Below are 21273 nucleotides of genomic sequence, written 5' to 3'. Positions count from 1 at the left end.
TCACATAAACTACAGGTAATTATAGAAAGACACAGTTTTAAGACTTAAATACACAAAAAGTGAACAACAGGGGATTCTAAGATACTCAAAGTAATATTAATTTATTCTTGCTACCTGTACTATATTTAAATATGCTTTTGCCAGTAAATGGCAATCAATGTTATCTCTGTGGAATATTAATTATAGAGAGACAGGATGAAAACCTCTTTAATCTCTCCTACTGTACCAGGAAAACTGCCTGTAGTGGTCCAAGGGAGTACTAAACCTTAGAATTCATCCAGAAGAGGAACTTTCCTATACATGCACAACAGAACACTTTGATGAGGCTGCCTTCTGATGGATAGGATGGGGTATGAATGTAACAATGCAAAAAGCTTTGGGCAGTAGTCAACCCAAAAGACACTTTTTCCAGCCCACATCAGCCATTTTAACCCCCACTGCCTTTGCATTAGATGTCTAAAACTAACTTTATAAAAAGAAATGAAGAAGATCACCTGAAAAACCAAAACCCGAGCAAAGTGGAGGATAGTGACCCATTCCACAAACAGAAAAAACAAACATGAAAGAGTTACAAGGTCCTTTTCATCCTGGAACTGAGCACAGGTCAAGCCTGTTTCTCCATACCTAAGTTTTTGACATAAAAGATTAAACCCTCTGTTCACTTGCCCTTAAAACAGTAAATAGGGGAATAGCTACAGTAAAGTTAAGACAAGAAATTGAGTTGTCTCTTCATTACAAACTTTCTAATTGAAAGAGATCAGTTATTTCACCATGAAGCAGAGAAGGAAAAAAAAAAAAAAAAGTTGAGTTGACACTATCTATAAACTAAAAGAACAGCTTCTTAACTAAAAGGCTAAAAACTGTTGACACATATTAGGGTGGCAGCCCGTAGACATTCCAGGGGAGGCTACTCAAAAACCCATGGGATTGGCCTCTTCTCTCTGCAGCAATGTTGTCCAAGTCTTCCCAAAGAGAACTGAGATTATCTGATGGCTCCTAGAAGTGGTGTTCAAATTCAAATACCAAATGCAGCCAAGAACTGGAAAGGGACTTTGGGGATTTACAACGATGTTGTCCATTAATCATGTTAACAGATATAACAGACAGGTCTACTAGTCTGAGAACACAAAAGAGCTATAAAACATATTGGAGTGTTTTTGGGTTTTTTTATCACAATGAATAACTATGTCAGTTCTGGACTTGACCTCCTCTGTTCAAGCCCAACAAAACCTCTTCCACAAGAGTAGGTGGCCACATATATGCAAGAGAGCATAATTACATTGTATGCTTAGTTCTGTATTACTCAAATTGGGCACAGAGCTACTAATTTATTTTTTCATTACATTTGTATATGGAATATGCATTTGCACTGTCCACGCATGCCCATGCACACTAAATCAGATTTTAGATATAGAAGGTTCTCACACAGGTAATTTGCTCCATTTTAAAAACAGTTATGAAACAGAGAAAGTCTGATCTTTGATTTCTGAACAACTGGAGTAGGTTTGCCTATTGCAAGTATCACATCATTCCTCAGAGACAGGAAGGGTACTGTATTCCTGACACTCAAGTTTTCAGTTATATTTGAGCACTTATTTAGAGCTAGTGGGATCTTACTTCATGGCATAAGACAGGTGTGTTACACTCCTGTGTAGGACTGCACACCCCTCTGAAGAAATGTGTGAACCACTATACCACAGATCCCAATATGTATTTCCCTGCATTCTGATCAAACAAGTCAATTATTCCCCAGATTACAAATAAAGAAGTACTACCAAACACAGCAGTCCAGAGGAGTAAATATTTTTTCTGGGGTTTTTTTGTTTGTTTGTTTGTTTGTTTTCTTTTTGGTTGGTTGGTTTTGATTTGGGGTTTTTTTGAGGCTTTTTTGGTTTGGTTTTAGTTTTCTGCTGTTGAGTTGGTTTTGTTTTCTTGTTTTGTGGGTCTGTTTGTTTATTTATTTGTTTTTTGGGTTTGTTTGTTTGTTTAAATATTTCCCTACTATTGCAAACATTCAAGGCACTAAAGAAAAACAGAGTTAACCAAAACCCCAAAAGGCATCACAGTGGGATCCAACTAGAGGGGCAGGTGGGAAAGTTGCTGAAGTGTTAGGTGGGCAGTAGCAAATCTCCACAAGGCCATGATACAAGGAGAAAACCCTGCAGCTATCAGAAGGGGTGAAAAAGGGAGCAGGAGATGAAAGCTACGTGGGATGGTCAGCCATACACAGCACTGGCTGAGGAAAGGAAGGAGCAGTGGTTTGGAAAGGGCAGATCTGAGAGACAGAAACAATTCCAGTAAAGCAGGTGACAGATGTTTTAAAACAGAGTCTAGGAGCAAAGGACAGGCTTGAGACACTCTAAAGGAAGTTAAAGCATTCTGCTGATAACCTGGGTGTGCATGTGTGTGGGTGGGCTGATCAGCAGAAGGATATGTTCCCTTCTCTATAAACTTAAAGTATAAATTTTGGCTATTCCAGCTCATTAAACACTGGACTCTCAACTTTCACCAGTCTGGGCCTGCTGAAGAGTAAAATGATAGGCACATAAAACCAGCTAAAAGCTACTCCTCTGCTTTGGTCAGGATGCCAGTAAATGGCAGCTGTCAGGGACTTTAACAGCACACTACTAAGAAACAGCCAGGTATTTTCTGAGGAGTGACACAGGGCACTGCTCCCATCAAGACAAAGGCTCTGGAAAAACCCATGAGCTGCAAAAGGGATCCCAAAGAGACATTCCTTCCTCTTACAAAACTACCAACCACAGCAAGGCACAAGCAACAGGACTTCTGACAAGGCTTACACAAACCCAATGCTCTTGCCCTACTTGCTAGTGTACTGAGAATTTTCATACCTTTCCTGTTTTTTTATTTTATTTTTTTAACCAGTTTGATGGGTAGGCTCATGCCACACCCCCAGCCCTGAACAAAACTGAACCTTGCAGCATGCTCCAGGTTTGGCAGCTTTAGGGACTTTTCAAGTTTTTCAGATTCAGCATTTGAAAATACCCCAAACGTTTTCAGTCTGACAAAAGACTTCACAGCAGTGCCAGTACTTCAATAATGATCTCATTCAGTTTGACAAAAACGTCCAGCAAAGAGCCAGTATTTGCCATTTATACCCAAAAATCCAAACCGTTTTTGTAGCTGTTGGGATTTTTCATAGAGAATGGCTAAAAAGCTACTAGTTCTGATACCTATTTTAGCATGTAAACACAGGTGCTGCATTACAATACTGCAAAAAGAAAGAATAATTTTAAAGATGTCAGGTGTTAAATGCATTTCTTAACCCAAGAATTTAGCCTCTGTTGTCAAAAAGCTGTTCCATCTCAAAAATGCTGAGCATCCATCAGGTGCCCAAGATAATATAGACTGAAATGATGTAAAATATGTCACTTAAGTTAAACTGGTGACTGGGGGAGCACACAGGTAATTTATATATCACAACACTTCTAGATAAGACAAGATTGGAGTTTAAAGCTAGTGTTTATTCACACTAGATAAACTCTTCAGGTTGTTGATAAAAAAGAAGAAAAACGATGGTCCGGAGTTGCCCTTTCTCTTTTCACAGACTAAGTATTTATGGTACTGTATAAAAGAAAAAAGCAGAAGACATCTCCAAACATAGTTACATGCCTGTCAGGGGGCACTTGGCTCTCATTCCAACCTGCAACACAACTGTGCCAGTAGGAAAGGTGACTGTAAATACCTGAGCTGCTGGAAAGAAGTGTGCACACAGAGGAACTGCCAAAACACCAAGGCAGCGAGCACTGGTAACTGAGTAATAACTCACTTTTTAGGATATGACTGCTTAAGTCTCTGCCCAAAGTAATTCCCAACCCACACAACAGGAGAATGGGAAGTATCTCAGGGTAATCCCAGGGAACCCTTGCTGAGGATGGGTGCCACAGTCTACAAGGACAGGCTTATGGGATGACACCTTGCCAACTCCGTGCCATGTGATGCAACAACCGGATCAAAAATAAATTAGTGGCTACTAAACAGAATAGGGAACAGCAGAACAAATAACACCATCTGGCTTCTCTTGCAATTTTGCATTATTTTTGTGTGGAAAGGGTCTGCATAGTTCTGATGACATCTCCTTAGCTCTGACGGCCTTCCCTTAGCAAATGGTGAGTCCCTATTACAGGACACTGATATTCTGAGGCATAAACCAGCAGAAAAGAAGGGGACAGATAAAGAAAGCAGTGAACATACATTTAGGGGAGAAATGTTGAGAAAGATTAACAACAAAAGCCCTGGGGCTCCTAAAGAGAATGAATTTTTTAACTGACTGCACAAAAATGTTAGGAGCCATAGTAGCAAACAACTTATTAGACACACTTACTCTTAGAACACCTGAAGCATGAGGACATGTATATAAAGACACTGAAACATTCTTCCATACCAGCAGAAATATCAGCCCCTCACACACAGGATCTTCTCCCTGCCCTGCCCCTCCACCTCAGCTCTCTTGAGCAGAACTCCCAAGAAGATAAAAAAATTACAGGGCAAATTCACAAAGGGAAAGGGGGTCTCTTCCTGAAGGTAAGCAACAAGATCTCTCAGGCATGTAACTAATTAAATACACACAAATACCTGCACGCTGAGAAAAAGTCTCTTTCCATCCTTCCCTTGGGAAGGCAAAAAGTTTAACACCTAATGTCCTTTAATTTCTAATACCCCTCTGAACAACTAGACCTCTTTTTTTTAATTTTTCAAGTGCCTCCTTAAAGCACTTCTTAAGTGCTCTGGCCCCACTAACCTGTTGTCAAACACCTACTAGGAAATAAATACACATTTTCACTCCTAGCAGCACCTATTGGATACTTAAAGAATCCAGCTGAGTATGCAGACAAATTTCTGACAGATTTCAAATTTACATTACAATTCTAGATGAATTACAACATTTATATCACATAGAAGTACATTATTTGAAAGATTTTCTACTTGTCACAAAATAACAACCAAGATCAAAACCAGAAAGAGGAGAAGAAGAAAAAGTACCTTTCTTTCAGTCTACTTTACTGAATAAAGACCAACTTAACTAAGAGTCAATTTCATTTAAGTCAGTACTTCACAATTCTTTGGCTTATTCTAAATTCTTTTTAAATAAAGGAATATGTACTGAAATTCAAACAAAGAGGGAAGGGGGAATAGTCTTGAGCTCCCTGAACTCCCGTGCCCTCTTTTTTTTCAGATGAATTAAATTTCAAATTGCTGATATCCTCCAACTCTAAAAAAAAAGACATTAATCAAATATAGTAACACAACATGGTTTTTACAAGATTCCCTACAAAAGCAGCCCAGTTTAGGTTTACATACTCGACAGCAAAACAAGACAACATGCTTTGCTCTTGACTGGATCTAAGATTTGCTGCTGCAGAGAGGAAACAGAGTGCTTTGACAGTGTGACCTTGAAGTGGTAAAGAATATGAGCTGAGGTTGATCTGTATGTGGATGTTAACTTGCAATTTCCCAGGTTTTAGCCATCACTTTGATGTGAAGCACTCAAGCAACTCTAATGCTAATTTTGTCAGGTTTGTGGCACACATTTCTCTCAAGTGCATACAAATGGGTCAGTGCAAATACATGAGCAGACAAGGAACTGTGCATCATTAAGCAGGGCTCCCAGGTCAGTTTGTGAAGCTTCACCTCTTTAATCATATGAATGGACTTGGAGGCTGGGACTGGGAGTGGAGCAAGCAGCACATCGGTCACACTCTGATCGTGGGGACACTGCAGAGGGTGCTTCTGGTACTTCTGTGCCTTCTTGCCTGTCTCCTTTGGAGCACTCAGTTATGTTTGCAAATTTTATGGGTGCTGCACAGCTGAAAAGCTCCCCTGTTGGGACCCAGTGACCCAGGCCCAGTAGCAGGCAGATCCCAGATGCACCAAGCAGGCAGCAAGGGAGAGACAGTAACACAGGGCTACAAATACTCATCTCACAGACACTGCAATGGGAAAGCAAACAGCAGGTGCAAAAGTAGAGAAATTTAATTTGTCTGTATTAAAATATACTTTGATTCTGAATTTTCTGACCTCTCCAGAGCAAAGTTAGCTGTGCACAGGAGGGTTCCAGGTCTTGCTTATGCGACAAAAAGAAGATCATACGGGACAAGAGAAACAAAAATACCTTATCACTACTTTCATTAAGCAGCACCTTAAAAGTAAGTGAAATGACCTGATGTAAAGGGAATAACTACACTGTAACCTCAATACCACATGTCAAATTAAGATTAAACCTTTGCACTCAGTGGTTTCCTATCTTCTGGCCTCAGGAAGGCTTTGGGATTCCTCTTTTATAGACCTTAACATTAGAATCCCAGCAGTAGAAGTCTAAAAAAACACAGTAAGTTCATTGTAAAACCATTATTTACCTCCTCTGCTTCTGGTAATAATTTAAGAAATTCATTCAGCAGTTCAGAACAATAGGTCTCACTTCTTCCATGATATATATCTTCAATGATGGATTCAGCAGACCTTGAAAAAACAATTGAGCATACACATTTCTAACACTTGCAGGGCGAATAGTTACACAAATTGAAAAAAAACCATGCCTGGGCTAATAAAAGGAATTATAGTGAGGTTATGTATCAATGTCCACAGCAGCACTGTTCTAACACCACCTTCAGTGATGCCTTTACTAAAGGGCATTATCAGTGACTAAAGAGAGCCTTGAAACAGCTTTCTCTCACCTCACCCCTTTCCATTAATTCTTTATAGAGGAAAGAAGTCAGTGAAAAGCACCTTTTTTCTTTTTTGCAGTATTACATGAGATACAAGTGCTTCCCTTAACAATACTTGGAAACCCACTTCAACTGGTTGACAGCAGTAAAGTCAACATGTTTGGAGCTAAGTCATAATGACACCCAGAACTAAATATATTAGAAATCATGAAATGTAGTTACTCATGACAAACTTGTAGGACTGTAAAATCCACAAGAAACACCGCACATTTGATGAGAACTACAAATTATTTCATACATCTGTAGCTTACATTAGCTGCATGGAAATATAAAATCTTACTTTTTGAATTGTTTGAGAAATATCCCAATGTTCATACTTCTTTTCGCATCCAAAATGGAAACCTGAGAGAGAAAGCAAGAGAGATTAAGCTCCCAGTCCCTAGGAAAATAGCATATAATGTAGGTATCATTTCTTAACTTGCTCCAGGTAATTGCAGTTGCCACCAATTCACAGGCCAAATGAATACACAGTCACTTCTTACCAACAAAAATCATATATTACTGAACTAGTTTTTACCAGGATAATACACAGTACACCCACAACACCTTTTTCCAAGAGAAGCAAAAAAAGAACCATAGCAACATTTACAGAAGAGAGGAATGAAGATAATCTCTATTTCATAACCAAGTAAAAACATTCTTCTTGCTTATTTTATAATACTGCACCTGCAAAATGTTGCTTATCAAATAATTCCTTGTACTGTATTTGAAGGCCCCATAGTTAGTGAGCACCACACTTCAAAATCCAAGTATTTCAGAGGTTTTGTAGCAAATGCAAGGATGGGCTTTCTAGTTAGAGGTCAGCAGGCACCACTGATTGCAGCCACTCAAACTAAGAGCCATGCTGATCCAGAAGAAGACACAAAGTCAATCTTGAATCAAAATCCAAGACAGATAATGCTGAAATCTGTTTGTTTTACCTGGAGGCAAACAGAAACCCATAAATCTCCCTCCACTTCATCTTTTAATGTTGGTTTTCTGTATCATCTTATGTGTACAATTCTGGAGACTAAGCAAAGGGGGGGAAAAAACCAAAAGCTTTTTCCCTAATGAATTTTAAAAATGTTTTTAAATAAAAGAATTAATTCCTTATATACTAATTTTTCTTCCTGTAACAGCGTGCAAGTTGAAAAGTGATATGTTTGTTCTGTTGTAGCAAATCACATCCTTAAGGTTACCACAGCTATTTTGGTGATAACAGTGACAAAAGTCTTAAGATTTACAAGGACAAGAGAATAGTTTCACCTTAACAGTGCCACCTGAGTGCTACAATAGAACAACTCAGTACACACAGATGTGAACGACTGCTATTGGACTTACACGTTTGAGGTTTCTGACAGCTGGAAAGGTGTCTTGACCTTTGTGACAGTGCACAAATTAGAAATACATATATAAAATGCAATGTTGGCATTGCTACAGAATTGAATTAGCCTGCAGTCAGACAGTGACAGTGAAAATATCAGTATGATTAATGTGCTATCCTCAACATACACCCAGGAGACATCTGCTTAAAAGAGTGAACCAGATTTAAAAGTTTTCTGAAATTCTGGAATTCTTCTCCTCTGAAACCAGCAAAGACCAGAAAACACAGGAAATATCAGTGTGTTTGCTTTAATTAGATGATCGCTAGCCTGAAGCTCTTTGGTTTTAGCATATGCAAAGATAAGAGGACAGACTGCAGTTTATTCTCCTGTTATCTTAGGAGTTGAGAGGTCCCCAACAAATCATTAAGGAAAAGCCCCTTAACACAGAACAGCTTCAACTATCTCTTCCCCTGCAGTATCTAATCTTTTTCAAATGTTTTATGGCAGGGACCTCTCACTGACCTTTCAAACTGCAGCTCCAGTCTCCAACTGCTCTGGTAAATCCCAATTCTCCAATTTCTTTGTACTAGCTTAAGCCTATAAGCTTTGCAATCATTATTTGGCTTTTGGTTTGTCAGGTTTTTTTAAAGCATATTCACAGTTAACCTTCTGTAAATAATATTTTCAGTCACAGTCAGTAACTGTTCCAGAGACTGACCATCTGCTGGGTAAACCTCTGGTTTGCATGGCACAACTCAGATTTACAGTACAACCTCTAACAAATCTAGAGGTGGTTTTTTTAACACCTTCCCTTGAAGAAAAACAACAGATCACAACATACAGCTGCATCTGCCCTATCAACACAACATGAAAACTTTATAGCTATTCTTAAGTACTACGACCTCATACATGCTTCTTGCTCTGTATATGACTCCTGGCTTTTGGTGATTTTGGCTTGGTTTCTTGCTTAAGCACACAGTCAAAAACACACGGTTCAGTTTTTGGTCACTCTCTGCCTGGTGGCCACTTCAAGATTGTCAAAAGTGTTTGGAAAAGCTGGCATTACTTAACTGCATTTAAGGATTTCCCAGGTGGAACTGTGAAGAGGAGAAAAGGGAAACCTGGCAGATGCGACACAAATTAAAGTTCCTACTCCTTGCACATGAATATTGTATCTTCCACCTCACATTCAGTTGCATGTAAAATGTATAATCTTAGCCTTAACATCTGTCTGTAATGTCTACTGTTCTTCCCCACCAAGCTTTAATTCAGTTTTGTCCTTGTAGAAAGTAGTCTGCACATCACTTCCTACCAAGCTGTTGCTTTTTACTCCAGCTTTTTATAAAGTCTGCTCAGCCTGCTCCTATCTTTTACTCATATACACTGTCAGCACTGGTGCCAGCACAGCATGTTCCAAATCTCTGTTATCAACGGAAGAGATTTTAAAGTGCATCTGCACAAGTAATACCCTTGTACTTCCTCACTCAAAAAGGTACACTGGGCTGTAATTAAGAATTGAGAAGAGACTTTCCTATTCTCACAAAGAAAATTCTCATATGGTTTCTTAATATTTACTTTAGATAAATTAAGGAGAGCTTTCTCCATCCTCATCTTCAACTCTCCTGACAGAGGGAACTACTAAATTTTTGTTTATCTTGGCAATACAACAGCTCTCTCAGATACTATGCACCATCCCAACATCTGCACTTTGCCAGCTACTGCTTCACACACTTGTCACCTCTCCTTCAAAACAGTGCAATCCTTGGAGCAAGGACAGCTGATTCCTTCATGAATCAGCTTCTCATCACCACAGTACTCAACTCAGCATATTTCTGAAATCTGTAGCAGGCACATATCATGTGAAGCAATAACAGCATCAGTTTGACAAATGTGAACCCATCACTGAATTATTCCCTTTTTAAGGGAAGTGGAGAATCAGCTTGAGTTCCAGGGTGAAGCTGTTGTGATGGTAAAAAGAAAGCTACTGAGCTCTGTCACAAATTTGCAATCAACACAAAAGACTCAGAGACGTGTTCTGGGATGCACAAAAAGCACTACATCAATACTGACTTTTTAGTGACTACAGAAGTGCAGCAGTTTCTTGCCACGAGATTGTCAGTGAGGAATGGGAACACAACAAAGTGGATTTATGACAGATTAATGAAAGCAAAACACTATACATATTCTTTGGATAGGAGCAACGGGTTTTCACATAGTGGGATACCATTTACGAACTACATCAAGCATGGAACAGCCTGGTGGTCCAGGCACAGTGCTAGAGGTCAGGAAGGACACAAGCACCTTCCTGCTTCACCTTCCACTTCCCTTTACAACACACTAACCATCACTGTTGAGTTTAATATTTTGGCCTCTATTCTCTGAGCCTGGAGTGGCTGAGGAAAGGTTCACTTCCACAGAGCAGCAGAGTGAATCTAGCAGCTTATTCCAGGCCTGTCCCCCTCCATGTCATCCTTCCTTGTCACGTTCCCAGCTTGCTCAGTCCCTTAGGCAGCCACTGCTACTCATCTCATTACTTGCTTGCTGTGTTAGTCTTCTGCTGGATTAGCAGGTTGAATCAGCTCTCAAGGAGGAAGGAATGAGCATCAGAACCAGCATAGGGGAAACAGAGAGGCCATGGGTAGAAGAGACATCCTGTTCACCCCTTCCATCTTCCTTCGCTCTCCTCCTCTCACTAGCCCCTTGGCACAGGCTCTGGAATCCACTGCACCCTTTTGCAAGCCCTCAAACCCCGATAAAATAGCTGAAAAACACCAACAACATTCTGCTGAACTACTCACTTAAATCTGTTTACAGAGAGCCCAGCATCTGCCAGAGCCAGTGCAGATGGGGGGAGCTGAGGGATAAAAGCAGGACTTTTTTGGAGGAAAAAGCAAGACCAGCTTTCTTAGCTGGCAACAAGTTGCTCTGCCCACTCCACTGCCAGGCTACCCTAGGTAAGTGTATGTTGTGACACCACTAAAGGACAGGGAAAGTAAAGTGGTGTGTAAACTACACACTACCCCCCTTATTTTTCAGAGGCTCAAATTACATTAGACCATAGGGCAAATTAAGCCTTTAGCCAAAGAAATATGTTAATTAATCTCCTGAGAGTCTGGTGAGGGATTGTTTGCAAAAAGGAAAGCATGAGCTGTAGGAGTCCGACTCAAATCTCAAAAGGGAGATTGTTAATATCAGTGATGTTCAATGCTAACCCTCCAGAACTGGGATTCAACAACTTGAGTTGGGCACCAAATTCCCTATTTAAATTACTGGCAAGTAAAGAATTTAAAGGATACACAGTATTGTAAACTCCTACAGGGAGAGCATTTTCCAAGACTGCTCATGATTTCATAATCAACAGCAACCTCTGGAGAAGGTATGTAACACCACAGTCTCTAAGGAAGTTTCCTCAGCACTGGATTGAGGAGCCACTCGTCACCACTTCCAATGAAGCTTTGCCACTGCATTGAGAGGAACCCTGATGAGCCAAAAGAGCAGACTCTGGCCACACACTTTTGTACAGCACTTTGGACATGTGCCAATACTCTTTTAACATTTGGACCTAAGCAATACTTGAATTTACACCCTTGAAGTTACTTTGAATATTCATTGTTGACTATGTTAACAAGAGTAATTCTACTATTTAATCTACAATGAACATTTTTTCACTGCTCGACCATAAAGCACTTTTAAACAATAACTGTGTTTCGCACAAAAAGAATAGAGGGACTGACACACAAAATGCCTTGTCCACCTTCCCCTGCCAGGCCAGTGAGGCAGCCAGCAAGGCAATCAACCTCTTCCTCAGCCCCACGCTGACGTGCTCTCCACCAGCTCACTGGGACACTGTGCACCTCCTCCTGCCCCCACCTTCTTTCAGCCCTGGCTGGTTTCAATACTGTGTCCTGAGGATAACCATCACACAATGAAGTAAGTGAGCAGGAGCTGGCAGCCCGGATTGTGGAAATCACAAACATGACCCAGGCCTCAAAAATCTCCAGCCTCTTGCTGAATGATGCCTGTAGCAACGTTAAGCACGTGAGCTTCTGCGTATCTGCGCTTCCGCACTTCCAATAACACGGGATTATCTCCTCCTTGTCCCGTGGAGTTCATTAACATGCAAGAAATTGCTCATCCCTGCCTGGCACACCGTTGTGGCATGCCTGACAAAGCCTTAGCAAATGGAGTCGAACGTTTTTGTCACTTAAGTAGTGTAACTCAGAGGCAAGTCTTGTGGCTTCCTGGCCTGCCAGCTGAAAAGGCACAGTGGGAGTCCTGATCCTGGGTGGACAGGCATCAAGCACTACAGGTGTATTGGACCACTGTCCAGATGAATACACAAAACCACTAAGCAAGTTTTTGATTTCAAGGCACTGCGTCTTGGAGAAACCCTTGTTTTGTAGGCCTGTAACTTTAATGTCTAACATTGCTCTTAAGTTGCCCCAAGTTTCTCATGAAAACATGATGAGTTCTGGAGAATGCTGGGGCTTCCTCTGCCCCAAGTACCAGACACTAGGGGCTACGTTCAATTTATGAAACTAATCATTTTTCTCTAACTAGATCTTCACCATACGGCAATCCTGAACAGGGGAAGCTCCTAAGGAGACACGTGGAGCTGGAGCTGTGTACAGCTGTGTGAAGAGCAGGAAGTCCACGCACTGCACCCCTGATTCGAAGATGAACGTAGCCTGAAAACAGTGCAGAGGTTAATGACTACCTCTGATGATGGCCCCAATTACTCCTTCCCCATGCCAGGGTTTCAAAGTCTGCAGTACACATGCCTGTTTTAAACCCTTCATTTTAGTCTACGTACAACACGTACACCATCAGTACGTTTGTTTCTCACCTTTTGTCCCTGTTGATCTTATTTTGACAGCTCCTGCATCCTGCAAAATGCTGTCAACAAGTCTCTATTTCCTCACTAAAAAAATTACACACTGATACACCTCTTAACCCCCTGCCCTCTGCATTCTGTTTACAGGCTAGCATGTATGTAGACACATCAGAGATTAAATCTACATTTCAGCCCTCCAATTACTCGACAGAAAGATCACCTGAGACAATTCAATTAGGTCTTCAGAAAGACTCTGTCTGCAAGGGAGAGCATAAGCAACTGTAAGAGTGTTTGAACCTGAAAGTGCTTGGTATACACCTTCCCACCCCAGAACAGAGATCAGGAACAGCCTTTAGACCTTCTTAGAAGGTTATTTTAGTGTGCAGAAAAAGCAGAGTAGATGAATAAAGACGATCAAATCACAGAACTTAAAAAGTTAAAATAGTAAACCACTGTTAGCTCTTCGGAAAACAAATGTGTGCAACTAAGAACTAAGAGTTAATCCTCCCCATCATTCTCCTCTCCTTCAGATCAAAACAAATTAGCCACAAGAATGAAACAAGACACTGAAAGAGACACAGGTAAGTCAGAACTCATACCAATTCCTACACCATGATATAAAAGAAAGGATTTACTTCAACTCTTACCTCCTCTTTAGTCTCTTTAAACGAAGCCTTCAAAGGTCGATTTCGGAGGTCCTGGGGCTTGGCTTCCTCATGCTGCCCAAAAAGTTCCTCAATTGTCTTTGTATCAATCTGATACTGCGGTCTCGCAGCGATTGTCCAGATATTGTTTTTACCGCGGACTTGTTCCTCGGGGATAGTTTTCCAGAAAAAGCTCCGCATTCGTTTTTTTTTGCTGTGGTTGTCATGTCCATTGACCAGCTGAGGAGGCACAGGTAGGTTTGGCCCAGGCAGTGGAGGAGGGGGTGGTGGAGGTGGGGGCATCCCCAGGGGGAGCGGAGGGGCTGGGGGTGCCCCTGCCAGGGGACATGGCGGAGGGGGCGGCAGTGCTGCAGGCTGAGAAAGCTGAGATCCTGTCGTGGTATCCTCGTTCATCAACCCTGTCGTGACTGGAACAGCCCCATTTTCTTTATCATTGACCAAGGAGAGACAATTCATAACATGCATTTTATGGCCTCTCCGAAGAGGAGAGAGTCACTTCCCTGCATCCGTTTGAAGCATCGAGCAGCGAGCGCAGCAGCCAGGGACCTCAGGCTCTCTGGAGCTCTAAGTCTGCCAGCAGCAGCAACACAAGAGGGGACTGTATCATCTCCACAACCTACAACAAAGGACAATAGGGAGGCTCAGGTCAGAGAGATGGGATATTGTCCCTCGCACTGAAAAGGCAGCAAAATTCAGGTGTAACAGCTACCAAGTTTTTAATTCAGAAAGGAAATTCAAGATCAAGAGTCCCAGAGCAACTGCATAAAATTTATCCATGCCAAGATTTTAAATAGCTCTGTATACCTAGATTACAAGAACACATATAAAAATAAGAACACCTCTTAAATCACCCACAGTATATACTGAATCCCTCCATTACTCTCAGTTCAGTGCAATTTTGTAATAGAATATATCTATTTCAAATTACTAAACCAACTCATTTTATTTTTTTATTTAAAGATGTTTACACACAGCTAGAAATGCAAGAACTACAGCACTGGGTTAACTGGATCAAACAGACCCTGTTTGAACCCTTCTCATTCACAGTTTAAATCCAAGCTGCATTAAAATTGCAAAAAATATGGCAATGATTTAACAATCTTACCTAATGCACTACTTTTTGCTTTCTTATTTTTCATGCAGCTCTCAGTAAGGGGAAAAAAAACACATGTGCAGTCCACAAACTCTTTGAGTTCACTGAGCATAAACCTACAGTATTTGCATTTCACCATTACCAGTATGGTTACACTACCTACTCAAACACACCAAGAGAAGAAAGGACACAGTTTGATTAAGCTGCCTCTTATAATTGGCTTTGGTATTTAGGTTAACAGCCAGTTCAATCAGGGGGGGGGAGAGGGAGAGAAAGGACAGAAGAGCCAATAGGAACACTAACCTACACATGCTAAGTGCTGTACATATGCAAAACTTCAAATTGCTAGGAAAGCTTTCACGTCTAAATTACCTCATGAGGCAGCTTAACAGGAGTCACAATAGTTTCGAGCAGTTTTTCTTACACTGTCTCCTACTAAATGAAGATGCTGTTACTGACAGTAAACCTTCAAGTAAGACTACTGTGAAAAGCCCAGTTTTGACAAGCCACGTTAAATAAAAATATTTACTTTGTAAGTCTCAGGAAAAAAAAAATAAGGTATTTCAAATATAGACTAAAGAAGAATGTAATGATTTTATGGAAATTTCTAAGTTATCTAAAAAAAAAAATTGGGAATTTACAAAAAATCAAAAATAACACAATTAAAACTTAGATAGAGGAAAGACAGCCTCAGAGCAAAAATCAGGTGCAGGAAAACTCAACAGAAAAAGTTGAAGTGATGCCCTGGCACAAAGACAATGTAAAATCAGAAATTTGGCACTGATTTAGCTGTATGCTTCTTTAACAGGGTTCACATGGACTTAATAGCAATTCAGATCAATTTGACATTGTATAATAGTGATGAAAAAACCTTTGCTGTCTTTGCCAGAGATCCATCATTACAGTGTACATGAACAAACAGACCCAAGTCATAGAAACAAGCCTTAGGGCAAATTCTCTCTTGGTCTGCAAGGACTCAGCCACTTACAGCTTTACTGAAGTTAATGGAAACTGACACAAAACGATCCACCAGACATTTTCTCCTCAAAAGTTTACATAGGTAGCAACAAACTCCTCTTTCCTGCTTCAGGTTTTTCCAACCTTAACGTTACATTACCATGGTATTAGCAAGAATAGAAAACATGTTAAAAAATCTGTATGTATTTTAAGTCACATGAATGATGGAAAATATTGTAATTTCAGGGTAAAAGGAGCTACAAAGAAAGTGGATCAGGACAGATGGTTGCAAATTTAAAGCAGTATTAATACCATTTAATATTACAGAGCTCTGTACGCTTGTGTCTCTCCTCCCAGCTTCATGATCATAGATGCAGAGAGGCATTAAAAAGCAGGTGCAAGGTGGTGGAAAGAAATTAATCACTTAAAGCAATTAAGCATTGCATTAATTTAAAGACATACTCAAGTAGGAAAAAATCTTTTCCTCCTTACCATTTGTTTAAAATGAAAAATGCATTAGCACCACCGTCACAAAGCAGTATTCAACAGTTATTATTTTCTAACTTGGTTTCCCACAGATTAAAAAAAAAAAACAAAAGAAAACACACACAAAAAAAACAACACAAGGAGAGACAGACAGACTGACCGACCATGCCCCTGGGCAACATGCAAGAACCTCATTTTGAAACTTTCAATCAATCTAGAGGCTTTAAGAAAAATGGGATCACATCCTAAGGAAACAAAGTTGTAGGCGATGAATCATCGGGTTCCAGTGCTAACACAGAAGAGTGGAAAACGACTGATCTCAGACCTGAGCACTTCTGAGTTAGACAAGGGACACTCCTAGTGAAAGGAGTGGAGAACACAAGGGGAAGAAAACATCGCAGCCTAGATGTAAAGATAGATAAATAGAACAGGAAAGACTGTTTTCAAGCCAACGTGCCCGGTACTGCTTTAGATGAGGTAACTATCACCCAGAACCAGGAAAGGGGAAGAATCAGCACTTGGAAGGGAGGCATGAAAGGAAAGCACAGCATAAAGGCTGGCATTCAGCTTTGTCTTCTGACAGATAAGAATGACGCAGGTGACAGAGGTCACCTGCTTGTAAGCAGACAGCTCTCAAGTTACCAGGTGACTGGTCAAAATTCCCTTCTCCTGCTGCCTTTCAGAGAAGCATCTCCAAGAGGTTCCCAGCACCCTCACCATTACCGTGGGTGGGAGTGGAGAGAAGCCAGCAGTCAGGACAGGCTCTCGGCTGCTTGTTGGTATCAGCAGGTGCCTCCAAGCAGGAAGTACAGCAAAAGGAGGTGGGGAACAACACAACTGTTCAGACTGTGAGCTACAGATTACCGAGACGCACTGCTGGGACGGGGATGGGTAATAAAATCCAAGCAAAAATTTAACTACTAAAAAGCCTATCTGCTTTTCAAAGGAATAAGGGGAAGAAAAAGAAAGGGACGCAAGAACAAACATATATCGCAATTATGATTAATTATTGAGTGTTTGATATCCAAAACAGCCCGAGAAACACAAGAGCTCTAAAGTAACATCTTTACCACACGTTTTAATTGTGTCCATATTTGGCATAAAAGAAATATTTTGTTTCTTTGTCTCATTCATTGTTTTAACCAACCTAATCTAACTTGGAAATATATTTCAAAGTTAGAGGGTGGGGACAACTTTCTCCCCAGGTAAGAAGACAAATACTCCAAAGCGATCTGTTTCTCTCAAAAAAAGGCAGTTGCCGCTGAGACAGACATACATTGTATTTGCATACACAAATTAACAGGTGAAATGCACGATGTGCTGAAGGGCATCTCATAATTCATACTGCAAGACACTACTCCCTTTAACTCACACCTTAAGTTCCCTGCTGCCCACGTTCTGTGTCAGGCGTCCTCCAAATTCTCATGAGAACAACGCCGATCCTGACACCAAAGCCCAACCACAGTATTTGGATGTCTGGGTCTCAACAGCAGCAACAGAGAAAGGAGCAAACGGAGCAAGGAGCTGCTAACTGCAGATACAGAAACTGCGAACGGTGCCTCATACAACCATCCGCTGATCTTGCCAAAAACGCGTAGGGTTAGAAAAAAGACGCAGCTCTCGCTAGCGCAGCAACTTCGCGCTTCAACACTTTAACACATCCAACAAAACCCTGCATACGGCACGACCAGGCTGGGAAGGGAACCCCGGGTGGGAGAGAGAGCAAGGGACAGAAGGGGACAGAAGGCCCCGGAGCCAGGAAAGGGACCGCACGGCTTTTGTCAGGGGGTTCGGTTCCAGCGGTTCTTTGCTCGGGCTCCCAGCCGCTGCGCTCACCCCACGGCAGGGAAAGGGAACAGCCCCTCAGCCTTACCGTCTTATTTTCCCTCCGGAGCCGGTGTTCGGCCGGGACGCCCACCCGAGGCGGACAGGGTGTCTGCGCCCGCTGCGGGGGCTCTGCCGCCGGGACCACCGAGGACCCGGGGAGAACTCCTCGCCTCCCAACTCCCTCCAGCAGACGCCGCTGGCCCCGTGGCGGGGTCTCCGTGGGCTTCGCTGCGCGGGGCTGATGCGGCCTCAGCGCCTGGGCTAGACCCGGGGCACGACGGCGATCGCGACCCTCGCACCTCCGCTTCCCGGGCGCTCTCCGCCGCCCCGCGCCCGCCGCTCCCTCGGGCCCCGCCCCGGCGCCCCCGCCCCGCCCACAGGGGGCGCCCGCGCTCCCGCCGCCCCCCGCCGGGGCTCCCGGGATTCACGGCCCTCCCGCAGCGGCCCCCTCAGGGACAGCCCAGGGTGCCCGCGGCAGCACCCGCTCCACCGCACACGCCCACCGTGCGAGGGGAGCGGCGGCGGCGGCTCCTGCCCGCTGAGAGGAGCCGCACGGAGAGGTGAAGGAAGCGGCGGACCCGGGGGAGCCCGCCGGGAGCCCGTTTCCCCGCAGCGTCTCCGGGAGACAGAGAACGACCCGCAGAAGGGGCCGCACCGCGACGCCCCCCGCACCCGCCAAACCCCCGGCACCACGGCCCAGCCGGGAGAAGAGCCCCGCGGAACCAACGCCCCCCTCCCACCTCTCGCCGCCACCGCCGCCGCTTCTCACCTCCGCACCCGCGGGAGCACGCGGCGCTGCGCGCAGCCGGACCCGCCGCCGCCTCCTCCCATGGCAGCGCGGCCGCCCCGCCGGAGCGGGCGGGGTGGGGGAGGGGGCGGAGCAGCGCAGCGCAGGCGCGGGCGGGGCCGCGGCAGGTGACAGCGGCGGCGGAGCCAGGAGCGCTCCAGAGGTTCGCTCGTATCCGGCCCCGGCTCGTACCAGGCCCGTGGTACCGAAATGCTTGTGCGGGAGGAGGAGGAGGATGAACGGGTGCTGGCGCCGCCGCGTAGGTGGGCGCGCACTGGCGTCCCCGGTGGATCTTGGTTTAAAGCCGGTAAGCGCTCCGCTGGGTGCGTAAATACACAGAGGGCTGTCACTTGCCGCATGGTGCCGCCGAAATCACAGCTATTTCTATAGAAACCGGGCAGCAGTGCTACCAGCCACGCTCCCGCGCAGAGGGAAGGGGCTGCCTTTCACGGCTGAAGGCTTTTGCCCCCTGCCCTTCGCTCCAGGGAAAGCATCCCCTTTTCCATCCCCTTCCCGCACCACTTCCCCACTGGCATTACCCGTGGGATGCGGGCAGGCGATGATGGCAGCAAAGCTTCATGGCAGCAGGGGCTGAAAGTCAGCCCCAAAGCCAACAGCAGGAGGAAACTTCCAACAAATTCAAGATACGAGCACTGGGTTATGTCGTGCCAGGCAGCTCGTGTGACTTATGGATACCTGTAAGCCACAGTGCCATCCAAACACAAACCAGCAAATACATCATATTATAATATTTTGCCAAGAGATTGAATCACATTTCAAAAAAACCCAACCCAAAACAAAACAAAAAAAACCAACCAACCAAAAGAACCTCAAACAAAACATTTTCACTAAAAGACTGAAAGTGAAGAACTTAAGTGAAGTAAATAGTCATGGCAGCAAGGAACAAATACAGCCCACAGACTTCAACACTGCTTTTTACACGAGGTCAGTTCCAAGGAAGAATCAGAAATGCTTCTTTGCCTGAAATAGAAGGGAGAAAAATACCCCATACCTCCAGCCTGCCACAATCAGGCAACAGAGCTGCTGAGCTGAGCATGAGAGAAAACACCTTGGCATGGGTCGGGAAGCAGGAGCAGAACAGAAGTGAGTCTTGTCTCAGGATGGAGACCAGACCTGTGCTGCTGGCTCTGCCCAGGAACCAGAAGAAGAGTGGGAGACCAGGAGGCTTCCCTCAGCTCCAGACCTGGACCCCAGGCCTGTGGTCGCTGAGGTGACACCATCCCAACTTAGAGTTCTGGTAGCAGAGATCTTGACCTACTGGTCTGTCAAGACAGCCTGTTTGAGTCACTTGAAAAAAAAAAAAAAAAAAAGAAAAAAAAAAGAAAAAAGAAAGAAAAGAGTTAGAACAAAAGGAAAAATTAAGGAACGTGATGTCAGATCCCCGTCACTTCAACTCCACATTCACAGAAGGAGAACAGTCCAGCTGCACTAAATGCAATTCACATCACGCCACACATCTTGGCTTGGCAGGGCTGGCAGCAGCTGGGGAGGACACGCTCAGCTTCCAGCCAGCACGGACATTCCTCGAGAGTGTCGGGTCACCCCCGAGGTCGTCAGCGAGGAAACGCGTTGCTGCTTGGACTGAAGCTGCTTGTGTTGGAACCACAGAGACTTTTTTTCACTGCTGCCAGTCATAAGCACAAATGTTCACTTGAAAAGACGGAAAGAGCAAGCCAAACAAGAGACTTGCATAATGGCATTTATTAAATAAAACCCCAAGCCGAACAGGACAGCAGAGGACTTAGGAGCCAGTCCGGATGTGAAGTTAAACTCTTAACTTTTCCTCACCCTGAGGGTTTTTTTTTTTTCCCCCCCAGGACTTTTCAAAAATGCAGTGTTAGCAAATTAAGTTTAAGTTCTTAGCTGATGCCCCCCCAGCACCACCACCCATAAAATGTGAACACTCAACAGGCAAAGATTTTGCCCACATGGCTAAAATTCACCCGAGTTACAAACAACTGAAAACAGGTCTTTACAGTAGGAAGTATTAAGCAACTTTAATAATAGGTAGATCGAGCAGCCCCACCTATAATAAGCAACAAATGCACCTCCCTGGAACAGATAGCATTTAGATGGGTTGGTATAGTATTAAGACAAATCCTATTGTTAATATTTTAAGATTTCTAGCTAATGAAATGCTCAAAACAGTTTCCAAGAGGACTCTCTCTTTTAAGGCATTACTTTCTTATGAGAGAAAAAACATCTTTTGTAAACCCTGCTTTTCTTTAGAGCACAAAGAGCATCTAATGCTTTAGGCTGAATATGAATTTAATGACTGAACAGATTGAACAAAGCAACTTATACCACCCACCTGAACAAAAGGTGTCGTCATCTTCATTATAAGCCCTCATTTCTACAGTGTTTGGACAAAGACAGGAGAGAAAGTTAATTGTGACACTTGAGGTACATTAAAACTAAGTTCTATTTGGTTTAAAAATCAAGCAGTGGTAGTTAAGCTCTTGAAATAAAGCCCCTGCAATTAATTACCACTATCACATAAAACTAGCATGATTGCATACACATATATATATAAGAAAGGCAAATCAAGACTGA

At 43.3% G+C, this 21273-nt stretch overlaps 1 protein-coding gene across 2 annotated transcripts in view; it reads right to left on the bottom strand.

Annotated features, from left to right (window-relative positions):
* Positions 1–18777, bottom strand: part of FHDC1 (FH2 domain containing 1) — a 36132-nt gene extending 17355 nt beyond the window's left edge. The window contains exons 1-4 of one of the 2 annotated variants that reach the window (XM_071742962.1): positions 18682–18777; positions 13532–14165; positions 7027–7088; positions 6378–6480 (exon numbers count right to left, since the gene is read on the bottom strand). In XM_071742962.1, the coding sequence (XP_071599063.1) occupies positions 6378–6480; positions 7027–7088; positions 13532–14014 (648 nt within the window). In that variant the 5' untranslated portion in view covers positions 14015–14165; positions 18682–18777. Of the gene's footprint in view, positions 1–6377; positions 6481–7026; positions 7089–13531; positions 14166–17958; positions 18270–18681 lie in introns of those variants that run through there. The other variant, XM_071742961.1, reaches the window with a different exon arrangement.
* Positions 18778–21273: the final 2496 nt, after the last annotated feature.

Source organism: Heliangelus exortis, chromosome 4 (genome assembly GCF_036169615.1).
Source record: "Heliangelus exortis chromosome 4, bHelExo1.hap1, whole genome shotgun sequence".
NCBI classification, from domain to species: Eukaryota; Metazoa; Chordata; class Aves; order Apodiformes; family Trochilidae; genus Heliangelus; species Heliangelus exortis.
The sequence above is the reverse complement of the archived record's forward strand: the minus strand, read 5'-3'. Positions and strand labels throughout refer to the sequence as shown.